Source organism: Falco cherrug, chromosome 2 (assembly GCF_023634085.1).
Source record: "Falco cherrug isolate bFalChe1 chromosome 2, bFalChe1.pri, whole genome shotgun sequence".
Taxonomy (NCBI): domain Eukaryota; kingdom Metazoa; phylum Chordata; class Aves; order Falconiformes; family Falconidae; genus Falco; species Falco cherrug.
Genome location: NC_073698.1, coordinates 118990207 through 119017905, shown reverse-complemented (window position 1 = coordinate 119017905; position 27699 = coordinate 118990207). Strand labels below are relative to the sequence as shown.

General features: G+C 41.2%; 1 protein-coding gene across 1 annotated transcript; it reads right to left on the bottom strand.

Moving 5' to 3' along the window:
• Positions 1-9215: 9215 nt before the first annotated feature.
• On the bottom strand, positions 9216-27083 carry IFT57 (intraflagellar transport 57). Its single transcript, XM_055702641.1, has 11 exons — positions 26866-27083; positions 24477-24639; positions 23287-23405; positions 22272-22362; positions 19307-19375; positions 18629-18751; positions 14254-14325; positions 13512-13643; positions 12529-12591; positions 10886-10952; positions 9216-9649 (listed from the first exon to the last, which is right to left on the bottom strand). Exons 1-11 carry the CDS (start codon positions 27081-27083, stop codon positions 9471-9473), a joined length of 1296 nt encoding a protein of 431 aa, XP_055558616.1. The 3' UTR covers positions 9216-9470.
• Between the last annotated feature and the right edge of the window lie 616 nt (positions 27084-27699).

Genomic DNA, 27699 nt, shown 5'->3' with positions numbered 1-27699 from the left:
TCTCCAGCTTGGTGGATCTCCGTGGAGCCAGGAGTCTTCCCAGGCAGGCTGGCACAGGTCCAGGCATGGGGACATATGGTTGGTCTGTGGCTCTGGGGCAGGATGCCAGGGAGGCAGGCAGCACTCCAGCTGAACCCTAGCTTGAGCTCTGCAACTGGCTTGCTTCGAGGACAGCATTTTGGTCTCGTCATGTGGCCGTTTCTCCACCTGAATTTGGTTACACCAGAGTATTTTCAACCAACATGTTGTCACAAATCTTCAGTTTTGGAGTAGGGACAAAGAAGAAACAAGGAAGAAGTTATTTTCTGAGTTATATGAAGCAACTTTAAATTTAGCTTATGGCTCTTCTCAAGGAGCAGGTCTCCAATGGATGTTTTTCCAACTAACTTTATTTAAATAGAACTGCCTTTAAACTTGCCTGAAGCGGTAATTGTGGGTTCTGCCCTTCAACAGCCAATTTGCACTTGCAAACAGGAAAAAAAAAAGGAAGTGTTCAACAGGAAGTCCACCAGAGTTACCCCTTGAACTGAAAAAACCCTGTAAACCAGCTTTAGGTTTCTTTGAAATTTCCCTATTGCTTGCAAAAATTATACTGGCTGTACCAAATCCAAGAATAAAATCCTGTTTATCTACCGGATAGCAGCAGATAAATGCTGTTCATCTCCCAAGAGGGAGGAAAAAGGCAAGGAGGAGAACAGTGCTCAGGAAAGAGTTACTGTAGGAAGGTTTTTTACCCTTTCTGCTCAAGGTAGTAGCCAAACAGCAATGATTTTATCGACTTGTAGCTGTTTCAAGTAGGGTCTTGCTTGTACTCTGCAACAGTTTACACTGTGCTGAACTCTTTCTTTGGGGCTGCAGCAGATAACGTAGTCTCTCCCTGGATAACAGCTGGAACAGCTCCAGCTATTCACAGACCAGAGCTGGAAGACCTGCTTACAAAGGAGGTCTATGCGAAAACCAGCATTATCCCAGCGTATTCAGCTCACTGGGCTCTGCCTCCCTCCCCCCCCCTTCCATTTATAATTTCCTTTGCTTGTGTATCTGTTTCTGAAGCCGCTTCGCCTCTGTCCTCACCTAACCTTTTGGTTTCCCCCTGTTTTTTCACGTCTCCTTATTTCCTTTGATTTCCTCTTGCGGCTTTTGGACATCAAAGGTAGTTCTGGTAAACATAAGGTTGGTTTGTTTGGGGTGTTTGTGTGTGCGCATACGCTGGGGGGAACGTACTGTGACTTACATTAGCTTATGTTAAGGCTGTAGTGAACTTTGATTTCATACCAGTTTGTTCTACCCACCCTCGAGACCTTTTTCCCCCCTTCCTTTAAGCGAGCTGCACCTTTTCCTATCAATTATGCTTTTCGTTTGCTGTTCACTCTCATAGCAAATACACTTGCTCCGGTGCTTCTGCTTCCTTTCTCTGCAATCACTGCCACCTTATGTCCCTTTGCATCGCAGAAACAACCTCATCCAGCCACCAATAACTTTTCCCACACGGCAGCCATCCTGGTTTTTTTCTAGGAGTGTTTCTCTGTCTGGCCATGCCCAATTGTTTTCTCTCACCCACCAGCTTTTGTCATCCAAGTCCATCCTCCACGGGAGTGCTTATGGTCCTTAACCTTGTCTGCCTTTGCTTTGCACGCTGCTGGTACTGTTGCAGATGCCCGTAGGGTCCCGTTTTCAGGTCTCTCCAAGGCAGAGGCACGGGGTATGCGGTCTGCGATTCGGGCTGGCCACTGACAGCAATGCCCTTGTTCGCCTGAAGCAACTTTACATAGGAATCTGCAGTTGCTTCCTCCTGATGAGGTGACACACGCACCCAGGAATATGATTTCTGGGGAAGAGCAGCAATAGGAGTGATGTAACTGCCCTAGCTGGTCATGTGGTGGGAATGGAGATCAGCAGGGATGCTTAAACACCGTTGGTTCCTGGGTGTCCTGGTAAGTGTAATGCAAAACAGCCGCTCAAAATAGCAACTGTCACTTGAAAAATAGGACTCATTTTGACACCTTTGGCTGTTCTAACTGTACAAACCATTTGTAGGGCTTTAATGACTCAGTGTGAAAACTTGCCTGCACAGCTTGTGAAAGGTGAGGTCAATGCTCAAATTAGCCCCAAAACTAGTCCACCAGGATGCTTCTTCTAGGCCGGTGGTCCTGAATGAAAGGGGACCCTGAGTGCTGGCAGCTGTTCTCCAACACGGGGTGAAAAGCACCAAGAAGTGACTTCCAGTACTAACCTGACCGGCTGCCGAAAACAGACGCCTTTTTGTCTGGCTTTTGTTTTCAAATGGCCAATACGAACAGACCAGCACTGGCACCATTGTCTGTAATAAATGTGTTTTCACCCAGTGGAAGACTGTGGCGTGTTGTAAACAATTATGGCACTGAGTAAAGCATAATTGATCACAGAAGTGCCACAAAGGATACATTTGCCAAAGCATGGTTTAAAGATCAGGATCTGTATAATGGAGCGAGCACACTTAAGACAGTGAAAAGGAGGTATCAGCATTCTCTGGGAGGAACCATAAAATGGAGTGTCATAAAAAGACTTCATAGCCCTTTACCATTGTTGAATTTTCTGCATCACAGCAAAGCTCCATCTTCTGCTTCTCAGAAGGTCCCTTGCTCTGACAAACTAGTATTTTGTATTCTGGGTAACTGAAAAATAAATGCCATGTTTCTTCTCAGATGCAGACTTATCGTTGCGCAGAGAGATCTTTCTGTATGCTAATGGTCCTGTTCATTGCTATATTCTTGAAGATTTACATTGGGATCACTCTTTAAAACCAGGAATGGCAAATTCGGGTGTCACAGTATGTGGCCACAGGAGAAAAATCTGGGTCCTACAGGGAATATTATAGCTTTCTAAAGGCTACATCCTGTGGCTGTACCTTCTCGCGTTTCTTCTTTTCTTCCACCCCTGGACAGAACATCTTTTTTTCACAAATAAAAGGTTCCCTCCTCCTAGCCAAACCTTACGCTGGTAAAGGTCAAGTTACGCTGCTTTGAAACTCTGGGTATCAATACAGCTCTTCAAGATGCAGATAAGAAGGAAGTTTCTTTGCAGAAGCAGGTGGTCAAAATATAAGGGGTTTTGAAAGCTGCAACACAAAGACATCTCCACACAAAGAGATAAGCAGATCCATCTACAGTGCTGAGGCTTTAGGCATAAAGGTTACAGCCTATGAAGAGAGAAGCGGTGGCGATCTCAAAACCACGGGTGAGGCAGGAAAGCTAATCCCAACTCACAAGATCATTTAGCCTGACTCCAAGAACAAGCCAAGAGATCAAGTCTACCAGGAGAAGCCTTGAATTTGTGAGCAGCTTGTGTGGTTTTTTTTCTACTTTTTGTTTGACTCACTGTGGGCACAGAAGTTACCACCTGGCTTCATCAGCACTTTATCCTCCCCCTGATTAGAGCAATCAATGAGGCACTGAATTTTGCTTAGCTGCTTTTAGCAGGAGAGTGACGAGCACCACGATGTTCACCTTCCTTCCCTATGCAGCCGTAATAGCAAATTCAGTCTGCCCGGCTTTCTACAGTCTCCTACGGGGTTTGCTAAAATACTCTGCAGGGATGCGAAGGCTTGTACGACAGGGTCAGTGGGGCCAGCTTCTTGCTTCTGCTCTCCTCCTGACTCCTCCACTGCACCCGTGCCAGCGGGGCTGCCGGCAGCGCCTGCTTGCACGTGGCACTCTGCAGAGAGGCACCAGGTAGCTTCCAGCCCGGTTAGCAGAAGCTCAGACAGACGGACCACAGCAGCCACAGTCAGGTCATGTTGTCAGATTTTCAAGTGTTTGGAGCGAAATGTCATCACAGAGTATGCTGGGCACCTGAGAGGCATGAGGATTAACTAGAAGGGACAAAGGGAATATATCTATGCAAAGGTGTGTTTTCTGTATTTAAGCAAAGGTAATACAGAAGAGCTTTTTAAAGGAAGCTTTTCCATTCCATCCATTCAGATTTGTTACCTGCATATCAATCCTGTTCACAACAGGATTGTTTTTCTTCTCTAACACAATTCTCTTTTTCAACAGAGATCTCACCAACCCAAACACATTGTTAAGTACATTCTTATTCAAACAGAAATGTCAGAGGACTGGAATACTCACAGCAAAAAAAACTCTCTAAGCCTGCCACACCTCGAGCGTACCTTCCTGCCCCCGGAACAAAGTCTTTTCATAACAATATTTTTTATTCTTCATTGCCAGTACCATAGAGCTGAAGATAATGAAAAACTTCAAGTATGTTTCACTTGAGCTTATAATATGTGCACTCTACAGAGGGCTGTAATGAAATGGCTGCTAGACAGATTAGTACAAAACTAATGAATGACACTCTTAAGATCACAGAGTTTCCATTGTTTTTCCTGTTGTTTGATAGCATTTGTCAAACTCGGCAGAAATCCCTCCTGCCATCATACTGGGAACTTGTGCACTTCCTATAACAGAGGAAACAATGATCAACAGATGCTGCCAAACCTCTTGAAACCTTCTGACCATTTTTTGGCACTAGTTTCCAGCAAAATTTCACAAACGGCCTGTCTCCCTTGGTCTGACTACCAGCTTGTATTCTTTCCCAAATGGATTCTTTGAAAGGAGGTAAAATGCTCATGGACCCGCAACTTTGAAAATTGAAAGCTTTCCAATAGCCCTCCCAAGGTAACAGTGAGAAATGCTGGCCCTAAAAAGAGAGGAAGGATGGGAAACTTTTGGTCCAGGGGATGCCTACAATCCACAGTTTAATTCTTCACATTACTCCTGAATAACACTAAGATGGTATTACAAGTATTGCCATCCTTTGAAAGCCAGAGAAATGGGAAAATATTTTGAATGAACAATTGCAACTAGTGAGTCATCAAGAGGAATATTATTAGAAATAATTATTCTGTAGTTCTGACCTTAAAATATTAATCTTTGTTGATTTTTACAACCAGTAGCTAAGACATGTGAATAACTAGCATGTCTCAGCCACTTCTGGGATGGAGTACTGAGATACAACCACTCTTAACCACTTAAGATCAGGAATGAAAAAGAACAGAGTAAAACTAGCCAGTAAGTGAAAGACTAGCATTATTCAAATTGTTCTTTACTCTCAGCAGAAAGCTCTCAACCTTGCTTATAGCAATGTCACCTGGGAATAATTGTTTGCAAAATAGTAGGGCTGTTACTAAGCGGCTGAAAGACAGACATTTCCAGTAACACCAAGCCCTGGAGCAATGGATGAGTATTAGCTAATACCTGAGAAAGCCCTGGAAATGGTGTTTGCTGAAGAGAAAAACAGATCAAGAGGAGGAAATGGCAGACAAAAATAACTTTTGCAATCTCAGAACCTCCTGTGGAAACTCCCCACCTATGAACAGTATTCATGCAGAAAAGCTGGCGCTTGTATCCCCTGTTTACTTAAGTTCACAGGCAGCGATGTCACAGGCCAGGCTTTTCCCTAGTATTATTTCAAGCCTTTGTCAGAAAACACCCAACCGTTTCGTAAAACATTAATACACCAACAAGAAAGCAGAAAGCAGCGGTGCTGGGGGAGCTGAGGCAGGGCCCGCACAGGCGTGCTGTCATGCTGCCGAACTGTGCCGATGAAGCCCCGCGGCGGGCAGGACGCACGCACGTGCAGCTGCCTTGCGGAGGCACACTGCAGCATTGACAGTCCGGCAGCGGGCCGAGAGCCAGCGTGAAAAGAAACAGCATCACACCAATTTCTTCTTTTTTTTTTTTTTTTTTAATTAACATTTGTCAAACTTGGAGAGAAGCCCAGGCTGCAAAATTTGGATGCAAAATTCAAAGAGCTCAGAAGCTGGAAACATTCACATACAGGCTCTTCATTTATGCCTAGTCTTTTTTATAGGTCATGCAGATATGACTTAATTGCTCTTACTGTAACTTACAATTAGCATTACAGTGATTTTTTTGTATGTTGTAGTGCACAGCAGAGCTACGGTGCAAAAAAGGGTGGCAACATTCAATAGTAGGTGGGCATTTGTTTTCCTTTCCAAGAAAGAATTTTCCCTGAAGTGCCTCTCTTTCGGGTGAGGGAAGGCCTTTAATGCCATCAGCAAAGAATGAGTATTTTGATGAGAACTGGGAGTTGTTTGTAACAGCTAGCTGTTTCTCAAATTCACGTGAACTTCTGGTTCACTTTCCTGCACTCACTGGTGCAAGTTCCAATGATTAACTTGTGTAATTACCAAAATCCCAAATCCCTGGCATATGACTGAAAGCCACTATTAAACTCTCGCAATTTCAGTATTAAGCCACTAACTCCACAGGATGATTTTCTATGCGAAAATTGGATTAAGAGGTAAAAATCCAGCTCTTACTTTATACTTCTTTACCAGCACAGCACACAATACTCAGCAAATCATGCTGTTTGCTGACATTAGAAGAGAATGGGGATGGGAATACTATGTTTATTAAAGACAGACAGTAACGCACATAACATCACTCTAACACCCTCAATAGCCTGTAAACTGCACCTCTAGTAAGGTACCAAGCACTGGGGCTCCTTCCAGTTCCTAGCAGGGCACTTGCATCCCTTACATCCTAGCCTAGAGGTAAGATAGCCCAGGGGAAATAAGGCACCGAGTCATATTCTGCGGTTCAGAGGGGTTTCCGAGCTGCAGAAACCCTAAGAAGTAATACGTTGCTGGTGTTCCTTCTCTGGAGCTTCGAGGAGCACATGCAGGAGAGCGAGCTGGCTACTGACGAGCTTTCCTCGGCCACACGTGTCCCAGAGCCAGGCCCCAGCTCTCCCTGGGGCCACATATAGACTGAACTCTTAACAGTCCTCACAGCGAGGACAAGACCTGTGGCTTCTCTGACCAGACTCGGCAAATGGAACTCCTTGTTTGTCCCTCTGCGCTACTTCTGAATCTGTCTACAGCTCGCTTCTATCTGGCTTCTAGAGGACATGTAACAGTGACACCGTGCCTCCATGCTGATGTGTTTCAGAGGACGGAAAATATTAAGAGACCTTAGAAGAGGCGAGCTGTATATAAAAGTTAACTCTGATAAACAGAGCTTCTGCCCCAAATAACTCTGCAGAAGAAGAGACTGTTTTACAGCACAGCACAGCTTCCCATGCACGTTACTAACTTAGGGACACCTTCATTTTGTTAGTCCTCAGTTCCGACATTGCATTAGATAATGAGCAACATATGAAGTAATGCGAATCAAGTGATTTAATTTTAATGTGGCTTCTGCTTCCTGCATTGATCCAGCAGCGGAATAATTACACAGATAATTGCTTTTTTAGAACAGCCTTTCAGGCTGCTTGTTAAGACCTCATTGCTCTCCCCATGCTTTTAAGCAAGGCGGTGTGGCCACTTGCTGGAGCAGTCAGCCTGCTGTCACACCAGGGTCAAGCGCTTTGACTGTCCAAATGGGCAAATGCCATTCTTTGCCAGATGGTTATCACTCTTGAAACAGGAACAGAAGCATCCTGCTTAGATTAATGCGATTTCAGAGAGTACCGTGAAAAGTACCATAGATTAATTACCTATAATTAGCACACTATTTTAGAATTACTTTGGCATAAAGGAGACTAGCTTTTCTTCTGGAGATTTTTCTAACACATTAGAGGATTTTTGGCCATGCTTGTCTCAACAGATTGATTTCTAATAGAATAGGAGGCTCGACTCATAAGGGAAGGTTTTTGATTAATTGTGTTTGTTATATTAGCACAAAGGAGGAGTTTTTTGGGGGACAGTATTTACATAAACAGCATTTATACAGCACAATATTTGCAATTCAAAAGCATCAGTGAGCTGCTCTGCAGGCAATAGAGAAGGGGATTGCTTTATCTTAAGTTGAAGTAAACTCATTGTTAAAGTAAATATGCAGTAGCAACACCACCTAACAAAGGGAACATGAATAATAACTTTTCTAATTTAAGCTGAATGTGGGAGGATATAGGTAGGCAGCAAAAGAAGTTGGAAACTGATTTCCAGTGTGATTCATAGAGATTTTCAGCAGTTGCTTGCACAGGTAAATTATAATAGTTGACATTTACATATAGCTTTTCACTTATTAGAATCTGATGGGCTTAGGGCTTTTTCTTTTCGGCGAATGAAATACTGAAGCGCAACAAAGTTAAGAAACTGGCTCATAGTACTGACTGTGTCAAGTGTCTTGACTTCCAGACACAGAACTGATCCACTGATTCTGCAAAATGCTGGTCACTTTTATGCAAGAGAAATTAATTAAGATGAATGGAATTGCCTATGGAAGTTAGCGGAGGATTTTAATAGCACTGGAACCGTACTGTATTGTCTGTGGCTTATGAACAATGGTAACCAAAAGAATGTACTATTGCTTTAATAAGGTTTTTAATTTTGTCCTGTGCTCCTTCATTACCAGTAACATCTAGAATCACTCCCTACCTACACATTTACCAAGACGAAGGGAGCTCCCAGTTGCCATTACATTTCCAACCCCTTCCTCGCACATCCTTCTTCTCATTCCACATTATACAACTAGATTTGGCAACATTTTTCCTTAACAGAGGTCAAAATTAGGTGTTCTGACACAAAACCAGAAAGCAAGAATAACCCAAATGATGTCCATGGAGTTCTCCTACATGCTATAAATGAAAGCACCATTTGACCCAATGGTAATACAAAGTGACTCAAACAATGATGACACATGGAAAAAAATTAGAAAGCTGAAAGCCAATAGTAATTTCCCAACAGTGCTTCCCACATTCTTAGGTCTTAGATTTTATTATCATTGCTTCTGTTAGACGCAATGTAAAAATAAAAATAATTAAAAGAACCACTCATACCAGTCTGTCTAGACGACCACTGGGAAAAAAAAAAGAAAAAAAAAAAAAAAAGAGCGAGGAATAGGGTGGTTGTCCATTCACAAATTTGTTTAGGGCTGCCCTAGGAGCCTGCCAGTGTTACTGAAACATCAGCTTGTTGCTTGATTCATAAACTTCAGTTCAAAGCAATTACAATTCACTTTTACTTGCAGCTGATACCGATTTTGACCCAGCCTTTTAGAAAGGGTAATGGCATATTACTTCAGTATCATCAATTAAATACTTCATACTAAATGTATGTAAATGGCAATAATAGACATTTTAAATTCCTTTCCAGTACTTTGCAAGCAATTTTCTTTCAGCGCTATAGAATATCAAGATTACAGGCTGTCAGTATCATTCTATACACTTTCACACTACATAACATTCTCCAATGAAATAGAGACACATTCATTAATAAGAATTTATTAGCATATTTGGAAGAGATCTGCAGTAAATCTTCACAGCACAAAACTAAACACAGCTCCATGCTGAGTCCAAAGCACGCATGTTACTTCTTAAAAGTGCATGTCAAGCATCTTCTTAAAAACAAACAAGAAAAAAGAACGTCTCCCTCCCCCAGCAAAAAGGAAATGTATAAACTAACAAAAAAGCAAATGGTAGAAAACTGTATTTTGGACAAACCACGTCCACTCCAAAGAATTTTAATAGGCACCTACTGCGGCTTCTGGAATCATTGTTGCATGCATATCTCTAGTCATATTGGATTTCTCCTTCAGCTTTGACTGTAGTAATGTGTGTTCCATTACACCGATTTGTATGTCCATCTGAATGGTTTCTTGCTTCAGTTTTGTTAAGGCCTGTTTAATCTTCACTAGAGGAGCTGTTAAAAAAAAAAAAAAAAGAAGATAAACAGAGCAACTCTGTCAGCTACTTAACAGAAAAGCATTATTTTCTATAATTCACTCCTTAAAATTGAGTTGAATGAACAAAAGGGTGTTCTACTCTAAAGACATGATTGTACTGATACATCATTTTTAATATGCAAGATACTTTAAAGATAGAAATAGGCAATGACAATTTTGCTGTCTTTTTGACATCTAAGATCTGCATAAAGACGTGCATCAACATTAAGACAGGTCTGTCAATGATGTGTTTTCCTTGGCTGAGAGCTTTATCCCGGTACCTGACTTGGCATTTGGTAGAGACTGAAGACATCTTCAGCAGGAGGTCATCTCACCTGTGAAAAGCTATTAAAATGTTTTGTGCTCCATACTCTGCTTCTAATCCCTCACTTCCCACTATTATCACCCTAGGGATGCTGCTGCTGCATCACATTGCTCCTTATAATTCTGGGCTCTAAATTTTGTCCTGGCCCTTGGCCATGCTGTAATACAGAAAAGGTGTTGCAAGGCAGGAGAGTAGCTCCTTCACAGCAAAGCAAGGGTGCACAAAATTTCCTTAAACAGTAACACTTAAAGCTACTTAAGTAAATTAGCTGTAATGTTTACAGTTAAATATGCATACAGCTTGCATATTTAGCCCTACTGTAACACACACCAATTTGTTTCTGCATTTATACTCTTTATACACTTGCAACAGAATGCATTTATCAGCAAAAATCTCAAACAATCAAAACCCGAGTCCAAGACAATTAATTCAAATAGGCACGTAGCTTTAAGTATTAAAAAAGTCCAAACATCAAAACACCAAAATGAATTTTCTCACTGGCTCCAGCCAGCCTTAGTCAGGAAATCTAACAGCGACTGCTAGAAACTACTTCAGAATAAAAGGCGCGGAACCTCTCAGGTGTGAATTTCTTCCAATAAGTTGGTAGCTATTCAAAACAGACATAACCCCCCCCTTTTTTTTTTCTTTGATTTTGACAAATAATTTATCAAAAGGGGAAATCCTGGAATATCTACCTTCTGCAGACTTACATAACGTATTCACAGAGGTTTAGACTCCTGTTTTCCTTAGACACCTTTTAGAAATTAAATATTGATATTTTAGACTAGTCACTCAGTTTGGTCCTGTTTTATTTTTCTTTAATAACGGACAAATTATGTAGCTGTCACTTAGAAAACAGGTACTTGGTTTGAAGCAAAAACATACTTACCACCATCAGTCATACTGCTTCCTTTCTCTTCTGTTTCCTGCTTTACTCTCTCCAATACTTCTGTAATCTTAAAACAGATATTTTTTTTCTTAATTAAACCAGATGAATGTCAAGTTTAAAAAAGAAAACAACAAAATTCTCTGCTGAATAACTGCAAGTTTTAAAGAAATGAACTAAACTGTCTTAGTGGCATAAAGAAGAACAATTTCTTTCAGCTGTTAAGAAAACTTAAATTTCACTAAATTAATGTTGTGAGAATTATGGCAGAAAGAGTAAAAAGCTGGCTGAACAGCATGGTGTTACTGAGAATCTGTGCATCCCAAATCAATAAAAATAACAGTGTATTTGCAGTTTTTGCTTGTATGTAGTTGTTGTATGATGCTGGATGGAAGACGGGAATCAATATCCCCGCAGACCAAGGGTCACCAAATGACCATGCCAGCTGCCCTTCTGGAAACGATTTCAGCAGGTTCCAGTGGAAACCCGAGAAACAGCACTGCAGCAAAAGAAGGTGCAGCAGCCAAGCCTGCTGGCACTGGTGCTAGTAGTAGGTATGTAAAATGCACGTGTGAAGAATTAAAAGTGCATTTTAGTAGTGACTACCTAGCAACCAGTTTGCCTTTACAGACACAGAAGAAAAAGCAAATATATGATTCTAAGGTAAAGTCTAGGTAATAATTCAGTATTTTTGCCTATAATATAAAAACGACCCTTCATTACAGCTCCGATAAGCCTTTTCAGTAACAAAACCGAAACATGGCTGCACTGTTATTGCATACCTACAGCGCTACTGGTATTGCTGAGGGGGCTGAGATTTGATAGAATGCTTGAAAGCAGATCAGTAGTAATATCCAGCGTGTCTAGTTTATCTCAGATACGCACCACTGCATCTACATAGTTTGTAGGCTGCCAATTAGTAACATATTAATCATTACTAATCAGTCAGTAACTTCCAAAGCACAAACACATTATAAATCTGAAGTAATTGTATTCTCTTTTTCAAGCTTCCTTCAGAGTGAAATAGAAAGAAACTCTAATTCTGCAGAATCTGTACGCTTAGAAATTGTTGCTAGAAAACTCCGATGAAACTGCTGTATTACCTCCTGAAGTTGGACTAGATGATTGTTGTAGGTCCTTCCAACCGAGCTATTCTATTATATTCTTAACCATCTCAAGCTTGTTTTACAATTTCCAGCACATTCCTGTGGTGTGACCTATTTTATGTGACTACTCCAGACGCTTTATCATCTAATAAATAAAGTGGGTTTCAAATTGTTAATTTTAACTAAAAATAAGAGTTAAACTTTTCTTCTTGCAAAGAATTTATGGATGACTTGATTAATCCTTGATAATTCTAGGACACAGGTTATAGAATACAGAATATTTACCCTCTTTTACAAGCTGGGGAAATTAAGAGCTCACAATAGCTTACCCAACTTCACAAGTTAAAAATCAATGGCAGCCTGGGTTTAAAATTCAGGGACTGAACTAGATTGCCTCCACTAAACAAACAAATTAATCTTTTACCATGAGAACAAATCAGAAAGAGCTGGGTTCTTAAAACTGCAAACACTAACTAAATGCCAACTCTCTGACGGTTGTTTTAAAATAAGCAAAAGCAATTACAGGAAGATGTGTTTTACCTCTGAAAGCACTCTAATCCTTTCAGTTACTCCTCCGCTTCCCTCCTGGTACTTCTCTTTAGCCTGGAAAGAAACATGAGTTTTGCTGTAGTGACAAAGCTGAAGGAATGTATGCAGACAGCTCAGAGACACCACCAAAACTTGCTCTCACACGTCCCAGTTCCAGAAACCCTCCCACAAAGGCCTGATGACGTCTACAGCACTACATGTATGAAGAGAGGCTTGAAACATCAGCCCCTGTAATGACTATAGTTAAAAAAAAAATTAAAGTTTAAAAAATTGTAATAGCCCTAATACATACACAGTAAGAAGTTATGTTTTCTAATCATTTACTGAGGAAATAAAGAAAATTTGCCAGGATGGAGACAGACTTGAATCCTGAAACCCAGAATACTTCTTCATCAACAGTAAATTACTATCTTGAAGTTTCTCAAAGTTTAACAGTAAGACCAAGAGAAAGCACCGTGGTCAAATCCTGTTAGCCTTATTTTAACATCATGCCCACGAGCAGGAGTGCTAGCCACATGGCAGCTCATACAGGCCTCCTAACTAAGGGATGAAAAAGCTTCTCAAACAGCACTGTATTGGCATAAAAGCTAAATGAAGCAAAGTAATCAGAGTGCTTTGTGCATGTTAGCACGAGTAATCAATGTAAGAGATGAATGCTGGACCGAGACTGTAGTTTTTCCACTCCTCACAGATGTGTGAACTTCACAGGGAAAGCAGAACTAGCAATTTACTAGCTACTCAAGATTGGCAACAGATTTACATAATATTCAGGCAATATTCCCTTGTAGAATAGTTGAATAAAAATTGCTAGTTTAGCTTAAAAACTATATAATTTGACAGCCAATCAACATTTCCCCCGCTTTATATCCAGCAGCAGAATTCACAGATAACTCCTCCGAGTCTTCTTTGCTTTCACCCTCACTTAATAGCAAGTTAATACTAGAGAAGACAACAACAAAAGACCAGGGCATTACCTCACTGAGCAAGGCTTGTGCTGAGCGGTACTCCTGAACCAAGTGCTCCAACTGATTGTTGATGTACTTTTCCCTGCTATTGATCTTTTCCAATGTTCTGCTGATTTCATTATGGAGTTTGTCAAGGTAACCCTAGAAAAATTACATTTTGTGGGTTGACAGTACATAGATAGTATGCAAAGAGTATTAAAACAATGCTGTAATTAAGAAAGGATATGGAAGCCTAAAGTGTGAGAGAAAAATAGGACAGAAATGCTGTGTTTAGCCAACAAAAATTATTCCTAATGTGTTCTGGTTTGCCTACCTCCAAAATACATTTCAAGCTTTACTGCTTCCATCACTCTCCCCACCTCCATTAATTACAAATGTCAATGTCAGTGAGTTACTCCAATAATAGTATTTGACAGTGTCTGGGGGTTTTTATCAGCACGTATTTTCAGATTGTAAAATTGTATTATTCTATTTTACCCTCTGAAGTCAGGATGTACTTATGGTAATCTATACGTTAATGAACCCCCAAATCCCTGCGAATCCTCACATATACACTTCTTTCCCAGAAGATATTCTGCCAGTCCTGCTGTCCCTAATCATCATGTCATGTTTCCCTTTTTAGTTTTACAGCATTAGGACAAATAAAATGAAGGGAAAAAATAAACCAAGGTAGTTCTTAACGTATATCAAATAAATGAGAAAATAAAAATGCTGACAGATCAGCTAAATACTCCGCACATACAAGACATACCCTAGTTTCCTTCAAAGAAGATTCAATTCCATCCTTATGCTGATGCATTTGATCTACATGAATCCTCCAATCCTAAAAGAGATGCCACAAAGTAAAACATAGGTAAGTACAACTTTTATCTTTCTCTTGTTACTACACAAAGGCTGCTATGCAAGGCAGGGTCAGTTCTCTTTTATACTATCACTGTGTAATATTCTGCCACTGCCATGTTTATATCCAGAGGCACTTGCTTAATGTGACACAATTTATAAACCTCCTGAATGTCACACGTGACACTCGGATTCATAAACAAACACTGACATCCTCACTGATACCACAGTAGCTATGCTTTTTAGAATCTGTTTCATCTTTGTAGAACTGTTTCTGTTAGAAAATACTCTGGGAGCAATACTGAAAATACTGATTATAGCTGCATTAGCTCAGCTTCCTCTTAGACAAAACAAGTGCTTCAGATACCCAACAACTACCAGTTCCAGACTATCAGATCTTTTTATTCTTACTAAATATTCTTACTATTATCAGGAAGAACAGAAAGACACAAGAGGGGCAGAAATACCTAAACTTGTTTTTTGATAGTGGGACAAAATTAGAAGCAGAAGAATTATTTGCAGTTTTTAGGTCACAGGAAACATGCATGGACGCAGGGATGGGGGATGAGAAAAGGTGCTGTTTTAACTCCATAGGTAGGCATCTTTTTCTCAGAAATCAATTCTAGTTCCCAAGCTTTATCACAAATTTTTCCTTATCAATGCAAACTTCTTACATCTGCCAGACCCAAAGCACAGCTGCAGACAGAGTGTGAGTTCAAAATGAAGCAGAGCAGCAGCACTGCAGAACACTGCTATTTCAGTATTGTGTTTCTGAATGTGCTAAAAATATTTTTAAGCTTTTGGCACTGTACTGGTCTAGGGGTGAAAAAAATATATTAATGTTAATAAATCTTTATTGCTTGAAATCAAACCTTAGGATACTTTCTTGTAAAATAGGCACTGTAAGGATACGTGGAAGATGACAGTGTTTGTTTCAGTAACATTATCTGATCAAGGATTTTATCAAAAAGGATGCTAAGCAAAACACAGAGAGGCACAAACCCGACCAAAAAACAATAATGGAGACAGTAAAAAGAAACAAACCTGGCCAGTTACACTAATGGCTAAGGGTATGGGAGCCCAAGAATGTATAGGTACAATTATCTGATAGAAGACCTTGTCAAAATGAGACAAAGAAAAAGGGGAGGAAAAACCCCAAACCTACAGAGACACAAATCTGTCAGGCAAACACTAACAGAGACAAGGACAAGAAACAGAGCCCATCAGTCACACTAACTGATGGGCTATCAAGAAACTGCAAGCATCACTTCAAAGCAGCTGAACCTGGCCCTTGCAACTGGTAAGAATGCAAACCTAAGGATTCTGGACGTTCCGGATGAGGGTTGGTGCAACTATACAAACTGAGGAAGCAACATGCAGGAGAAGGGGACTAAGGAGGAACAAACTGGGGGACAGAGAGGGGTGTAAGAGGGGCTAGTCATGTGTAAACTGTTGCCAGTGAGTCCACTTGTCTGCCTGAGCCCTGCGTCTGATCACAGCAGTCTGCACTATTTTTTTTATTAAATTATTTTTTAATTCTCTTTCTCTGCAACCTTTCTCTACCCTGTGCATGTACAAGCACTGCAAGGGTGAAGTGCCAGCTGCTGGTGAGAGGTATGTGGAGCCAGCAATGGGAATCAGAACAGGGCTGCAGATGTCCCAGGCCTGTGGGGGGCTGCAGCCGGAGAGAGTGGGGGGGTCTCTGTGCCAACCACAGGAGCAGCTGAAGGTCTCAGCCACCAGGGCAAGACCAGCACGTATCCCAAAATCCAGCTACTGGGAAGGACCAGTGTGAATAAAGCAAGTGAGGGGCTCAGTACCAGCAACTAGAGCAGGACTGTGGGTCACAAGCTTGTGCTGCTGGTGCCAGCTACTGGAGGGGGGACAGGCAGCGTTTGCATCTCCCCTAAACCTGCTGTGCTCATGTAAAATCTGATAGCAGACTTAAAACTGAATTAACCATCAAGTAGTAGGCCCTAGATCTAGGCCTGGGTATGAAGCAGGCAGGGGGTGTACACTGGTACTCAGGGGGACCCACAAATGCAGAGTGCCCTTAAGACGCGCGCGTGAGTGTCTGCATCTGCTTGTTGGCAAGCATCAAGCTGGACTAGCCAGCAAGTGGAAGAGCAGCAAAACAGTTAAGATGGCCCAAGATCCAGGCAGGGGGATCAGAGAGACAGAAGGACCATGCTGAGAGTTGAGGGATCCATGAACGTGCACGCGTTACTCAATCTAGAGAGAAGGGGAGCTGTGCTTTCACCACTGAACTTCAATCTTCATTAGCTGAAGAGGCAGGGGGGCTGGCTGTCTATATTTACATTTTATGGGAGTCCTACAAGTGCTGTTGAAGACAGGGCCTTGTTTATGGCAGTCTGTGTAGCTGGCCATGTCAGGGTCCTCTGTGTGTCTGTGTGATGCACACTTCGCTACTGGCTGAACCTGTGAACAGGAAAGAAGCAGGAAAGAAGCAGGAGCTGCATCCACCCGTCTGGGATGGGGACCTGCGGGTCCCCAGGCACGTGGGGCTGGGCTGAAGCAACTGAGCAAGAGGAATTCCCAACCCCGGAGCTCTGAAGGATACAGCCACTTATACAGCCGCACACTTAAACATGTGCCATCCTTCAACCGCAGGCAGTTGCACTGACCTGAAGTGAGGCTGTTCCCCTGCACAGGACATGCACTACCAAATGACGGGTGCTTGTGTCTCACTATCTCTGAAGAGCACAGCTGAGCATCTCCAACAGCTGTTCAGCCCATGAGGTTCACCTGCTGTCTACAATTGTGCTGCTGCCCGCTATCCTCTTCTGGAACAAAACAAAGGCTAGCAGAGAAAATGTGCTTATGTTGGGTTTTAAGTTTGCAGCAGACTCAAGATCTTTTGTTGGTCTGGTGACAGTTCTTCACAATTTGCCAGACTCTGGAGTTTAAATAAAAACTACAAATGCCTCCTGCTCTGCCCCCACCCCCTCCCTAGCCCAGGACTTCACAAATAAGATCTAGTTTTTAATGCCACTGATTAAACCATTAACCCTTTCCTGGTACTATGCTTACATGCATAGCCTAGGACACAGAATAGGATGCTTTTCTTGTAGAATAAAAAAAGGCCAAACACTCCTCTCCAGTTATTTCTGAAAACATGAAAGCACAGAAACTAGAAAAAGAAGAATCCTCCTTTCATGTTCATTTTGACATAATCCTTAAAGCCAAGAGATGGTACATTAAACTGGAACCTAATAAACCTCAGTTCCTACAGTGGCTTTAATTTCCCATGTATGTCTAAGTTTTAATTTCTTACTGTGAGAATCAAGCATGATGTTCTCTGTAACAGATGGGCTTGCCAAGGCTCAAACCAGGCAGTTCTTCACACAGAAGAATGCAGTAGGACAGACAAGCAATTTAGTGGACAGTTGAGAGCTTAGCCTGGTTTTGGCAAGATAATTATCTTTCACTGAATTCTGTATCACTGCTGCGGATTGCTCCAACATCCCAACTAGCTAGGTCACTACCAATGAGCAATTCCAACACTGCGCTGATCTGTGTGTGCTATACAAGCTCCTAGAAAGAAGGGTTACGGCAATGCCAGGAATAGGTCCTAGGTCTGGACTTGCCAAAAGATAGATGTCTACTTCTAAGCTGCTCATTCTTGACTGTTTGAAAGAGATCACGGAGAGAAATACACATTTCTAAAAAATTATGAATTCATCTTGAAGTGGTTATCTGGATAGGTAAGTAAAATCACTTTTAACAAGTACTCTTTTTTGCTGAACATAAGAAGAGACCGTGATGACTAGATCAGAGAGGTACAGACCTATTTTATTGTCAGGAAAAATTTGGCACGATTAATTCCATATAATCAATCTTTTATGTGGTTGACAAATGTTGAAGATAAGAAGTTCATCAGCTCTATTCCAGGAAGGTGTTTTGATAGCTGCCCAACTGAGGATATAATTTTTCAGAAGTGTGAATACACTGGAAATGTTTTTTAACAATTGAAGACGTTTCCACTGAATAAATATATGGACATAAATATACAGAAATAAGGTGCCCTGTAAGTAGCAGAAAAATTTATTCTTACATAATATTGGGAAAAAAAACCTACTGCAAATTATGGCTTCTAGGGTCAAAGTAAGCGACAAAGGTTCAGACAAGATAGCACTGGAGAGCCTGTTATTCACAATTCTTGGCATGACAAAAGAAAAAATTGTAAATGGGAAGTGGACAACACTGACTGAAATAAAACTTCAATCACCGTATGTGATCACACACACAAATTCAATCTCACATACCTTATTGTCAGTCCTGACTGTAACTTTCAGCTGTGGAAGCACACGTTCCACTTCCAGATTCCATTCTGCTGCATCTGTTGTGGACTGTAAAATCTCTTCTTGCTTTGCAGCGTCACTCATGTCCTATGCAAAAATCACAGAGTTTATATAAAAAAAAAAAAAAAAATCATCATTATGCATAGTAAGAACTGTTAGAAATCATGTTACAATGGCTTATAGTGTTCATAATCAGAAAAATATTTATGTTCAGAATGATTGAGACTACAGATGTAACAGATTAATGGATTTCTTGAATTCCTACAGATTAGGAATTAAAATGAATATAGCTTCTCATCATACTTACAATTGAAAAGAATGAAATGTATATAACAAGAAACCATAACACGTTCCAGAAATAAGGGGGGGGGGGATGATGAAAATATATTCCAGAAAGTAATACTGTGTTTCCCTAAAACTCTCTGCAAAAATTTCTTGAAAATGTTTCCAGCAACCTTGCAGTGATACCAGTTTCGAAACTGGCTGCACATTTTTCTTTTAAAAATAAACTCAGACATTTCAGCTGGAACATTTTTTCAAGGTTAGACTATACAAGGATTTTCAGACTTAAATCCAAAAGAAATAAATTGCTGCTACAGATGTAAAAATCTCTCAACAGAGGACTGACGGGTAATAACTTACTGATCTGTATGTTTCTGCCTTCAGAACATTCAAGTCAATAAAATTTTCTTCATTGTCTGACTCTTCTTCCTGAAGGAAAGTTGCAAAATAAGACTTCAGTAAGTACTGCAAGACCTTTCTCAATGATTTTAGTTTGCAGGAGCACAAGAAAAGGAGTATTAAATTCCGCATTTCTGAACAAAACAAGACATGGAGAGTTTCTGATAATGGAGCTTGTATTTACTTAAAATCTTATGAGGATACACAATATCTGGAACAAGCTAGAAGATGAAAGCTACCCCAAATTTCCCTCAGGGTGCAACAGTATTTCAGAACTACACCAACTAACCAAGAAAAAAAACCCAAACCCAAGCCCTCTCACAAAAATTATTATCAACAACACAAAAAAATTATCAACAGTTGTATGGTAACCATAATATCTTAGGTGTTTCCTAAAGCTTTACAATAAAAATAAACCAAAACAAAAACCAAACCACAACCATACATGAACATAGTTTTCAAGATGTCATTCGCCCTACATATTTTGAATTGCAAAATGACACATTTTCAGTGTGCAGAGGCAATCAATTTGTTTTCTTGCCCAAGACGCTACATGCTGGGCTGACGGTTTTATAGATTTCTCTATTATAATCTCAAAATTGCATTTCTCAGTGACCACGATCAGCTCAGAGCCCATTACTGCATATGTAAACTCAAAAGATGCTTTTTCTGTGCACTATCCTCTATCTATACTGAATTTCACCTGCCATTTTATCACCCATACAGTTCACCCTTCTGCACCTGGCCCATCTGTAGCTCTCTGTTAGCTGTCTTTTCCACCCAGGTAAAATTTCATCATTCACCTCCTTTCTAGACAAATCATGAAAACTACAATACAACAGGTCTTTGCGTAGAACCCTTGAAGACTCAGTGAAAACCTGGGCGCTTATTCCTTTACCTTACCTAGTTTTTAACTAACAGGGACCACTTCATTTTCTTCTGGCATGTTTGGGCCCTAGTCCCCTTAATACTTGCAAAAAATTAATGGTGACTAGATTGGGACTATCTTGCTAAATGGACAATATATTATTTGTGCAGCACTTAGAAGACCATATGACAACACTACTATAACAACAAGACTAGTTATCAGAACTGAGAAGTCAAACTATGCAGATTTCCTTGCACACCCAGCCTCGCTGGCTACTGCTGCCTACCTAATACGAGCTACCCAGTTCCCCAAGATTTACAGAACTAGGCTTGTCTGTCAGCCTCATCAACTTTATTCAGAAGAATCAGAACCAAAGAATAACCAATGAACGTCAGCGTTAGTATTTGACTGCTAGAAGTACTGCTAAATTCAATTATGGATATAGCTAATACATCCAGGACATACAAATATATTGGCAGCAACAATGGACTTGGGGGGGAAAAAAAATTGCATTGTCATATAATTATTCCCTGTAGAACCATTAGGGGCTCTAGAAAGTGATTATCCACTTTGTATAAACCTAGCTCAATGGTTTTATTAACAGGTAAACTTACAAAAGCTAATAGAACATGTTATTTGTGAAAACATGGCCTAAGATACTACCTGATAGCAAATATAGAGGTTCTTTGAATGGTTTCAACTGTGCTTTAGCTAACTGTTTCGTCTCCACTTCCCAGTTTTAAACGGATTAGGCATTAACAAGACACAGAAAAGAGCAGACAGCTAACTGTTTTCGTATCTAAAGCTTTTAACCAACAGGTTACATTTTTTTGAGGCTGATCAAACACACAATACAGAATGTCTTTTATTCTTCTCAGAATTATCCATGACTTCTTCTGTGGAGACTTCAAAGCTGACAAAAATGCAAGCAGACATCCATATAACAATGTTTGCATATTGTATGGAATTTAAGAATAGAAGTTTGGCATTTTCCTTGGCTAATAATGAGAAAAATAATGCAATACTTAGGAAAACTATGAGAAGAGGAAGAAAATAAGCAAATTCTTCAACTGTTACATTCTTGTGGACTACTGTGTTATATAAATTGGGACTATAATCAGAACCATATGATAATATTGCTGGCAGTCTATTTCCAACATTTATGACCTTTAATTTTTCCTAAGCACTTGAAAAATGTGAACACAAAAATGGGATAGTTGTGGCATTTTCTATCCAGTATTAATGGGCCTTAATACACCAGAAAAATGTTTTCTTCTCAAGTAATTTACTGACACGTGAGCACTTCCAGGCACACAGCTTTCAATATTTTGGTTTTGCTCTACATTTACTTTGCACAGAACCATCAGCTTTTGGAGAAACTGGATATGAAACAAACTTCTTTTTGTAATTTTCACTTTAACTGTCTGCAGTCAAATTCCTTCTCCAAAAAAGCCTGCTGACTTGTTTAAGTCAGCAGAAGAGGACTCACTTCAAAACTGACAAGAGGCCTGTGAAAGTGACAATGTCTTGAGATCACATTATACTACCAGCTTACAATGAAGCACCTTCTCTCATAAAAATCATCTTCTCAGAAAGTCAACCACCGAGAAATTACTTCTGTTCAACATCCATCCACCAGTAAGTCCTAAAAGCATATTTGAACTTACAGGTGTATTTCATAGGCTGTTTCATAGACACGACAACTTCACTGTAGTCATTATAGTTAAAAAGCAGGAACAAATAAAACAGTTGATCCTCAAACACTGACTCTACGTAATTTTAATGTATGGTTAGATTCCACTTCACTTTCCGTTAACTATAAATGCAGAGAAGAACATATGCTCTGTCCCGAAGAGTTAACAACCTTATCTGAAAGGAAACAAAAACTCTACAGCAAAGCTGACAATGCAGGAATGGAGATGCACTGTCATTTGGACAGGGCAATTGAACAGCTAATAGAAAAGACTCATTAAACAAAACTGAAGAAAATGAGCAATGAGTAAAAATTTCCTCATAGTTGAGCAATACTAATAATCAAAACCAGTCAGGTAAACCTACCACAACATCCTCTTCCAGTTTATTAAGTGTTAATTCTGCGTTATCTTCTGTTATTTCTTCTTCTTCTAGTTCTTCTGTTGGATATGCTGGCCTGAAATTAGTTCACAGAACAGCACAACTTTTAAACACAGTACATGGGAAATACCTCTAAACTGCTCCTAAGCAAACAGAACATTTCATGAGAATTATGGGCAAGGTTGAATGTGACTAGACAGCAATTATAAAATTAACAGTCAGCCTTAAAAGTCTTTGTTCATCTTAGTCTGTCTTAAAAGTAAGGGCTAGTTAAAATGCCCAGCAGTACAGTACATTCATACTATAAAGACATTTGGGGAGTATTTGTTTTCGCTTTTGGTCTAACCTCTTAAAATTCAAGTGCAAGTCACCATCGACTTACTTTCAGCCTACAGTAAAATTTGTGTACTAACCAGAAGTAACAGTAAAATATTTCCAAGGTAGAAATTACTTCACTATATCCATTTCAAAACCCATCATAAAGAAAGAATGAAATAACACTTCTAAAGAAGTTTTCATATACTTGAAATTGTCTGTCATCTACTTTCTCCTAAGATTTGCTTCAGATTAAATACTCAAAGTTACTGTAGCCTACTTGTAACATGACCACATACTGTGCAGCCCTCCAACTGAAGAGGTCAAGAATTTAGCTATTGACTGATAGGACCTAAAAGGACACAAACTGTTGCAACTCAACTGTCAGATTAACAAGCAGTTTTGCATAGGAAAATGACCAAAAAATATCATCCACCAGACCTTTATTAATTAGCTAAGTTTATTAATGGCCCACACTCACCCTGCTGGTAATAGACTAAATCATGTGAAATTGCATTAGGAATCAATTGGTCCCACTGCTTCAAGCCTTGTTGAATTTTGCATCTCATGAAACATCAAGTAACTTTGGTTTTAGTCCTTACTAGTTTTTGTCTTTACAATTACAACTTACATTTGTTTGCTGAAAAAAAATGCGTAAGGGAAGATGCTTAAAAGTGTACTATACCTTTTCCAGCTAAAGCCAGTGTATTTCAAGGCTTCTTCAGCCAAACAGTCAAGAACATAGCACACTTGCTCTCCGTAACCTGCCTTTAATTTTGAGGGAGGAAAATCCACAGGCCTTTCCTAAAATAAAGAGATGTGCTGTTTACTAATGGCTGCTCAGCCTGAGCTTCCTCTCAAGGAGGTAACAAGATTTTTTACACTTAAACCAAAGTGTCCATTGTGTATGAAGATTTTACTAATGTTAACTCATATTCTTCCCCTATGCAGCTCCAATCAGGCAACAGAAGAGAAAACAGCAACCCAAGGAGCACATACAGCATCAAAATCCTAAGGCACCTGGTACAAGGATACTCACAGACAGCAGAAAAGTCAGAAGCCACAAGGGAGCTAGATGGTCAAGCACACAAGTGATACGCTAGCAAAATAAGAACAGCTATGGAGAAACTCAAGCACTGAGACAACCACCAGCTTTTCAACATTGTCTTGTTTGTTCCAGATTTTATTTATAAAATATTTTATTTATAAAATTTTTATTTACTGCTGTCCTGCAGAATAAACATCTTAGTTTGTTACAGTTTAACTCCTTTAGAGAAGTGCTCTTAACATCATTCACAGCTGCACCACAGTATAATCTTCCGTAAGATCATACTTCAAGTCAATATACTCTCCTGACCTTTGGCATTTTGGTTTTTTAATATTGAAAAATATCCCAATAGTTCCTTGCACTTCATGCAGCCTTTTACTCCTTCACAAAAAAAGAGAAAAAAACCCAAACAAACAAACACAATTCTAAACCATTTCCTTCACTAAGAATTATACCATTGACTTTGGCAGGAGCAGGATCACAAGCACTGTGCAACCTTTCCAGATAAAATCTCTAAATTACTACTATAAATGAACAACACTACAAGAAGTAAGCCCAATTTAATCCATTGTACGGACTGTGGAACAAAAATAATTTAAATCATATATGATATTGTAAGACTGGTTTTGTAAAAATTTGCAAGTAGGTAGAGATGGTGTAAACTTCCAATTAACTAATTAACATACTGCAAACTTATAGATAGGAAAAGTCTGTCCAGTCCTCAGGAACATAATCAGACAGGAGAGGAAGTGTGTCATTACTGTGACTTCTGAAGGTGATGCACGTGCTTGAAATATGCTTGGGAAAACAGCATGTTCAACACTTACAAACGATCGCAATTCTGAGAGTACATTTGCTATTATTGCATTGGGGTCATCACACTCCTGCGGCTGTTCGAAGGGATGTCCTGCTTTAGTGATAAGCCAAGCAGCAAGGGTGCAAAACATAAAGAACTGCTCACCGGGATTAGTGGGCAGTGCAAAGTAGTGCCTGTTTAAAAAGGGGAAAAAATGGTAAATATTTTGAGCTTTTGAAGCTCTTACAGCATTATAGGCCAGCAAAGGCTAGAGAGGAGTTTCTTTAACTGACCTTCTCAATGAGTGATCCATCTGAACTAAATTCAGGATGCCTAGTTTCACACAAACCCATAGTAGGCTAAGTTTTCTACACGCAGCTATCTGTTTAAGCAAGTTATTAATCCAAGCTTCCAAGGAATTGAATGGAAACCAAGTAGTTCTCTCCCCTGCCAGCAGGACTATACAGCTTCAGTTAACCACCACCAAATTTCCCCAGAAACCCAAGTTACTCCTCTTATTTACCTGAGCAGTCTCAAGTCACAATGAGCTCAGTTCTGTTCTCATCTAATTTTAGGGATGCAGAATCCATCTCGTGACTTCATAAAATACCACCACTGACTAATTAAAAGTCTATGCAATGGATTCATTAAAATGGTCCTTGCATAACATAAAATACTTAAAAGCTCAAAAGAATGAAAAGTCAGAGATCTGCAACTGCCAATAACTTGTAGGCCATGACTGAGCTGAGATTTAGCAAAATCTCAGGCATTTTTCATAGGGCAAGTGATTTACACTGCAAGAAAAAAATCAAATTTGAAAAATATGCTCTGAACAGATTGGCAAAAGTGATTGATAGTTACTGTCAATATCACACAGCAAACAGCCTACTTGAAAAACAAAATTAAAATGATCCACTGCTAAAGCTTTATATCTTTACCCATGACACTGGAAGCCAGGGTGGATTTGTCTCACCTTTTATCTACTTCAGAACACACGGACAAATGCTTTAGAAGCACATATTGCTTTCCATTAAGGGAATTTAGACAAAAAGCACAAAGAAAGGTGTCTGTTTTGGGTTATATGACTATGCCTTTTCAAAAATCAGTAAGTAAATAAACTTTGCACAGAGTGACCACATGAAACCTTGAATGGTACTTCCCTAAGGAGGTGAGAACAAATTTACTAAGCCTCACTGCCTAGAGACGTGTCTTCTTCCTGCATACTGGCCTTATGCATGCCATTATACCACAGTAACTTCACCTCCTGTTGCCTTAACACCCCCAAATACTCCTCCTGACAACAGCAACACATCTAGTTCCTTTTGCTCCAGTTCCCCAAATCTCTTCCCCTTCCCATAGTTCTCAAGACTGGCAAGAGGCTGGTTTACTTAAATCAATGCATAAGCTCAGATCAGGAGCATGGTTTTGGAGTGATCCTTCTACCCATCCTCACCTACTGTGCTTCGAGTTGCTTTAGAGAGCAAGGTACACAAACTGAATCTATTTCGGATCACAGTAAATTGAAAGATGTGGTACTAATGAGAATTCATTAGTCAGACCATGATTTGTCCCCAAAAAATGTGCACACAGGATAGTCAGAACCAATTGCTTCCCTTTGCAGACACAGCTGCTCACTAAGGTGGACGAAGGTTTGCTTCCTGGCTGCAAATACTGATGGCCTGACAGCTGGCTTATAGCCCCTGTGCTTGTACTCCAGCATCTTTCGCAACAATTAGGACAATCTTTTTCCCCCTACCAAACCATTGCTTACAGAAATCTTAACTGTGTGCCATGCTGCTGTGGAGCCTAGTTAGAACTGACAGATGGATTTGGAAGTTATTTGGGCTGGTGGATATTGGGAGCACAACAGTCCCATTTCCCAAGTTTCCCGTCTCCCACCATTATTAAAAAAAAAAGAAATGATTACATACTAAACAAATATGTAGTAGATATGAGAAATCAGAGCTAAAAGCAACAGGTCCAAGCCCCCTTACAAATACCACAGCCAAGTACTTACAATACAAGAAATTCACTTTGAGTTATTTTTTGCACAGATACACTGGCATGTAGCTACTGGGGGCAGGGAAGATCAAGCGACGTATTTACTTATCACATCTCAGCCCTCAGCGGGACCTCCCATTTTTAAAGCTTCAAAATCACACAGGGAGCTGCGGAGCTGTCTGTCAGCTTCTGCCCTGACCCGAGCGCCTCGTCCTCCGAGCGGCAGCCTCCCTCCCCCGCGGTGCGGCCCTCGCTGCGGCCCCGGCAGCTCCGGGCCCTCACGCCTGGAGCTCCGTGCCACGCCGGGACCCCGCCCGCAGCCCCGCGAAAGCCTCCCAGGCCAGGCCGCAGGCCTCCCTGGGGCCCTCCGCACCCCCGGGCAGCGGCGCCAGCCGGCCGGCGGAGCGGGCGAGGGGCACCTGGAGAGCGGCCGCATGTTGTGAGGCCGCAGCGCCTCATCCTCGTAGTTCAGCAGCTTCAGCTTGTCCAGCAGGTCCTCCATCAGCACGAACGTGTGATAGGCCGCGCCCGGGCCCCGCTCCGCCGCCGCCGCCGCCCCCTCCTCATCCCGGTCCCGGTCCCGGTCCCCCACCCCGCGCCGTGGAGCCCCGCCACCCCCCACGGCCTCCTCCGCCATGTTGGTGCCCGGCGGCCGCCGCCGCCACCCGTAACCGAGGCAACCAGCCCTACCAATCCCCACCCGTCTCGTCCTCGAAGCCCACCTCCTGCCCCAATCACACGCTGGGCGGCTGCGCCTGCCCATGGTGAGGACCAATAGTGATGAAGCATTCTAGGATCATCAGCCAATCACTAATCCAACTCAGCGACAGGGACCGCCTCACCTCGACTCTCTCTACCAACCGCCGCTGAGGGGGCGGGATTGTAACGCGTCGCGTTCGCAACTTCCGCCCACTAACCATGGAGACGGCAGGCACCGCGTGAGGGCAAGATGGCGGTGTTGTTGTGATGCAGGAGCGTATTATTTCACCCCCGGCTCGCACCGGGTGAAGCCTCACGATGAGCGGCTTGGCTGGCCCGGGGCTGTGTTCTATAAAGCGTTGTTGCTCGCTGTTGGCCTGATAGGTAGCTCGGCCCTGAGTGTGTGCTGTCCCGCAGGCCCAGCGCCAGCTCACTTACCGAGAAGAGGTTATTTTCAGCCCTTCACCCTAGTTGTGCAGAAAGCCAGCAGTGGTTTATCACAATGCTGGGTGCATGGGGGATTTTTCTTCCTAGCATGCACACCAAGTTACTTG